The 4,026-nt window shown below is 38.3% G+C and overlaps 1 protein-coding gene and 1 long non-coding RNA gene across 2 annotated transcripts; both read right to left on the bottom strand.

The window, feature by feature from the left end:
* Positions 1 to 1,414: 1,414 nt before the first annotated feature.
* On the bottom strand, positions 1,415 to 3,141 carry LOC113272336. The gene is made up of 6 exons (XM_026522187.1): positions 3,135 to 3,141; positions 2,821 to 3,036; positions 2,452 to 2,707; positions 2,060 to 2,371; positions 1,857 to 1,953; positions 1,415 to 1,768 (listed from the first exon to the last, which is right to left on the bottom strand). Exons 1-6 carry the CDS (start codon positions 3,139 to 3,141, stop codon positions 1,415 to 1,417), a joined length of 1,242 nt encoding a protein of 413 aa, XP_026377972.1.
* Positions 3,142 to 3,177: 36 nt separating this feature from the next.
* Positions 3,178 to 3,576, bottom strand: LOC113274334. Its single transcript, XR_003322959.1, has 3 exons — positions 3,476 to 3,576; positions 3,337 to 3,381; positions 3,178 to 3,239 (listed from the first exon to the last, which is right to left on the bottom strand). It is a non-coding gene; the product is annotated as an uncharacterized LOC113274334 (long non-coding RNA).
* Between the last annotated feature and the right edge of the window lie 450 nt (positions 3,577 to 4,026).

The following is a 4,026-nucleotide window of genomic DNA, read 5'->3' as shown; positions in this document are numbered from 1 at the left end:
GTTTCTTCAGGAGATCTCATCGAAAAACTTTGTCTTGTTCACCTGTTAGAAACCAGACAGAAGAACCATAAAATCGTAAAAACATAGCAAGGCAAGCTAATGACACTAATACTACCATTTATTGATAACATTGAATCAAAGATCCAATACTCAAGACATCCAAAAACAATATCTCTGGGAGGTAGCTAATATCCAAACAAAGTAAAAGATAAACTAAAACATAACCAAATAAACAGAGCAAATGCAGGAAGATTCATAGGTCTCACTTGAAAGCAAACAAAAGACATCCTAACCAAAACTAGTTTCAAGTAAATCTTCAGTGAACACTACTGCTGAGTCGTAGCTTTTCTTGGCTTCTTCGTTGCAGGCATAGAACCACCAGCACTTCCAGCTTGTGATGATGATTGGGATTGAAATGCCAGTCCGCGTTCTTCAGATGTAAACCTATTTCTCTTTGTATTAGAGCCAATTGCACCACCAGGACAAGTTGTCTTGTTGTGACCAGGCAGCTTGCATTTGCTGCAGCACCTGACTTTCTTCTCGGATAGGGTCTCATTATAGGCCTTCCTTCTGTTCTTCCTAGGCCGGCCGGTTTCCTAATGAGCAATGGAGGAACAATAGTTGTTCTTGGCTGTATAAGAGAAGAACAAAGGAAGTTAATATTGCATAAAGAGATCAACAACCTAGTAAGTAATAGGTGTACATAATCTCCCAAGTAATAACATAGCAAAAAAAACAAAGAATGAATGATATACTAAAATGATTACTTAGCCGCCGCAAAAATTAAACATCCTAAATATCTACACTATATGTTACTGCAGGGTCTGGAATCCGGCTTCCAAACACTAAAATCCATTAAGTAGCTAGGTACAGGGTTCATACAAGAATTGAGAAGAATTGAGTTCAGATATTTCACAGAGTACTTTGAATTCATGTATCACAATTGTACTTTTAAGTAGATACACACAGATATTAAGGTAAACCTAATAATGTAATGTAAAAGGTTGTCTAAGTTCATAGTGCAACATAAATCAGATCCAATTAAGGACAAGTAAACATGAATAGTTCAGAGTTATAAAAAAACCTCATCCCAGTCCTCAGGCCCTTCCAATGGCACCATATCAGGGGAATAGGTGGTCCTGTAGTTATCCACTGAGTAGTATCTGGCACAATACCTATAAAAATGCACACAAGAAAAACAAACAGGTTTAACATTTCATATATTGGTAATAAAGAAAGAATCATAGATAAAACTACATGTGTTCTGCACACTTACTCAACCCAATTGGGCCTGATTTGCTGCAGAGCACAGACTGCGTGTTGACAGGGGAAACCCCTCAGCTGCCATTGCATGCAGCTGCAAGTATGTTTCTCAAGGTCAACAGTGAATATTGTATTATGTATGCTTGTGACTTCATAAAGCTTGCCAGCAACCTCCTTCTACCTTATATTCCCCTGTTTTCTTAAACATCTTCTTCAATAATTTTTTGGCAGTAGGAACCAAATCCCCAGAATCCCATCCAACACAAGCATTTCTTCTCTTGTAAAACAGCCCCATCACCAGCTGTCCATACATCAAAACTAGCTTGCAGACAGGTTTCTCCCTAATGTTGGTTATCATGTTATTGAAACTTTCAGAAAAGTTGTTACTCAAGTGTTCACAAGCGCTCTTGTGGTCAAAAAAGGCCCTGCACCAGCTTTTAGGATCCTCGCCCATCAAATACTGACAAGCACTAACATTCTCTGACATCATACTATCCATGTGTGCCTACAGTTGAAACATATTTAGTGTTACAAGAATTTTACTTTCTAAGAATAAAAAATGTCACTCATTTCATTTACGGACTAAAACAAACCTGAAAGTGTTTAGGCTTATAAGCTCTAGCAGCATTCCAGAATAGTGTGTGTAGTTTAGATCCCTTGTAGTGCATTTTGAAGTTTGCATACATGTGCCTGCCATGAATATAACACACTTTATGTATTTTGTAACAATAAAATGATCAGGTTGGAGGTTAGTTTGTAACCTGAAGCAGAACCTATGTGTGAAGTAGGGAACAACTTTTGGACAGCGTCTCTCAAACCCTTCTGTCTATCAGATATGAAGTTGATTGGCTCAACGGGATGATCAGCCAATCTATGCTTGAGATTATTCAAGAACAAGAACCAGTTCTCCGCACACTCGTTTATACAAACCATGATACCCAAAGGAACCAATCCATTCTGCCCATCAAGAGCAGTGGCAGATAGTAGACATCCACCATACTTTCCCTTCAGGTGACAACCATCCAGCCCAACCACATTTCTACAACCATTTATAAAACCCCTCATTGGGGCATCAAAAGATATGGTCACAGATTCAAAGCGATTGTCTCTGCACGAAGAAACAAGGAAAGTTTTAAAACTAGAACTCAAACTAATCAATTTTACGAACAATTAAAGAAATAATATTACCTTCCGTAAGTGAAAGTAGCAATTGATCCGGGATTAGTCCTTTTGATCATTTCACACAGACTTGGTATGAGTCTAAAACTCTCATCAAAGCTTCCGTTTATCCTCTCCAACACATTGTTTCTAGCCTTCCATGCAACGTGATACGGGATCAAGGTGTTGTGGCTTGTCCAAAACTCGGCAGCAATCTCAGAAGGTTTAGGTACATTCTTTCCATGTGACTCCCTTAGCTTGTTGATCACATGTTGAGCTACAAATTCTGGATTTGCACATGAATTCCTCCCATAAGGATCCCCAATACAAGTGTGGTGCAAGTGGAAATCTCTTATGCTCCAAGTCGCCTCACCAGGGATCCTCCTTGCAGATATATACCACGGACATAGAATGGGCTCTCCAAAGCCTTTAACACAGCCTTGATTCTAATATTATCACTCTTACTAAACCTGCATTCTGTCCTAGTAGATACACAGTATTTTCTGAGATGTTTCTTAAAAGCGGTCTTGTCTGGAAATTCCATCCCCTCATCAATTCTGTCATCAACTACAACTTGTATTTCATTTTCTGGTTCAGGGAATAACTCATTATCCACTGAATCAGCAGCACAAGGAAATCTTCAAAATCACTGTCATCAAACCAATGTTGCCCATTATCAACCACTCTAACTTCATGATTAGGTAATGGCCTACCAACCATTTCAGGACCATAATCATCTTCCGATCCATTAGCAATTTCCTTCCCTTTACCCTTTTCAATCTCAAAATCAATCAGTGGTTCCTTAACTTCTTTGACAACTGCAAGTCATGACAATCAACAAGGAAAAAGTAATTAACACATCGGGTATCATTATATCATTATAAAAACCAATTTTAAAAGAGAAACCAACACTACCTTCAACTTCATCATCCGTCTCCAACAACTGGTCATAATGATCATCTACATGTTCAGAGGCATATACAAATACACATTAATATCAAATTGTAAACATAACATAATCGATGATTCTAAAATTTCAAAATATGAACATTACCTTCATCGTCTTCCTCACTATCCTTACCAGCACTGCTTTTCATACTAAAATTGTGTAAAAACTCCTTCCAATCTGCATCATCTTCACCCTCACTGTATATGAGTGGTTGGCTCCATGGTTGGTCTTCCGGGTGACAATCATCTGCATTAACATTCTGAAGGTGCAACACTGATTCCTTAGTCGCATTGACACTTCTTCAACAACATCTACTTTATCCGCGCTGATTTCCAGAATTCAGTACCTAGTGAATCATCATCTAGATTCACAATGCCCTGACTGCTAGCCTGTGTCGACTCCTCAACATGGTTCTCAAAATCCAGAACCATCTTAGCTAAATTAACACCAACTGTCTTTTTAGCTTTTTCAATCAGCCTTGGGCTTTTCCTGGGAGATAAAGTTTCCCTTGGCCCTTTCTGAGGTGTTGAATCCCTGTTGCATAACAAAAGAGCATTATCACTACAAGATATTCATCATATGCTAAAAAAAAAAATTATCACCAACATACATCATACTATCACACTTGCAGAAAAACAATCAAACTGTAAGCAATA

Source organism: Papaver somniferum, chromosome 4 (assembly GCF_003573695.1).
Source record: "Papaver somniferum cultivar HN1 chromosome 4, ASM357369v1, whole genome shotgun sequence".
Lineage (NCBI taxonomy): Eukaryota > Viridiplantae > Streptophyta > Magnoliopsida > Ranunculales > Papaveraceae > Papaver > Papaver somniferum.
Note: the sequence above shows the minus strand (reverse complement) of the source record. Positions and strands in the feature narration are given on the sequence as shown.

Bases quoted from the DNA above. Each gene is read 5' to 3' on its own strand.
- LOC113272336 (XM_026522187.1), bottom strand. The intron at 1,954-2,059 runs GTTGTTCCCTAC...TATTCATGGCAG, and splicing joins TTGAGAGACGCTGTCCAAAA to GCACATGTATGCAAACTTCA. The intron at 1,769-1,856 runs GTTTGTTTTAGT...TTTCAACTGTAG, and splicing joins ATAAGCCTAAACACTTTCAG to GCACACATGGATAGTATGAT.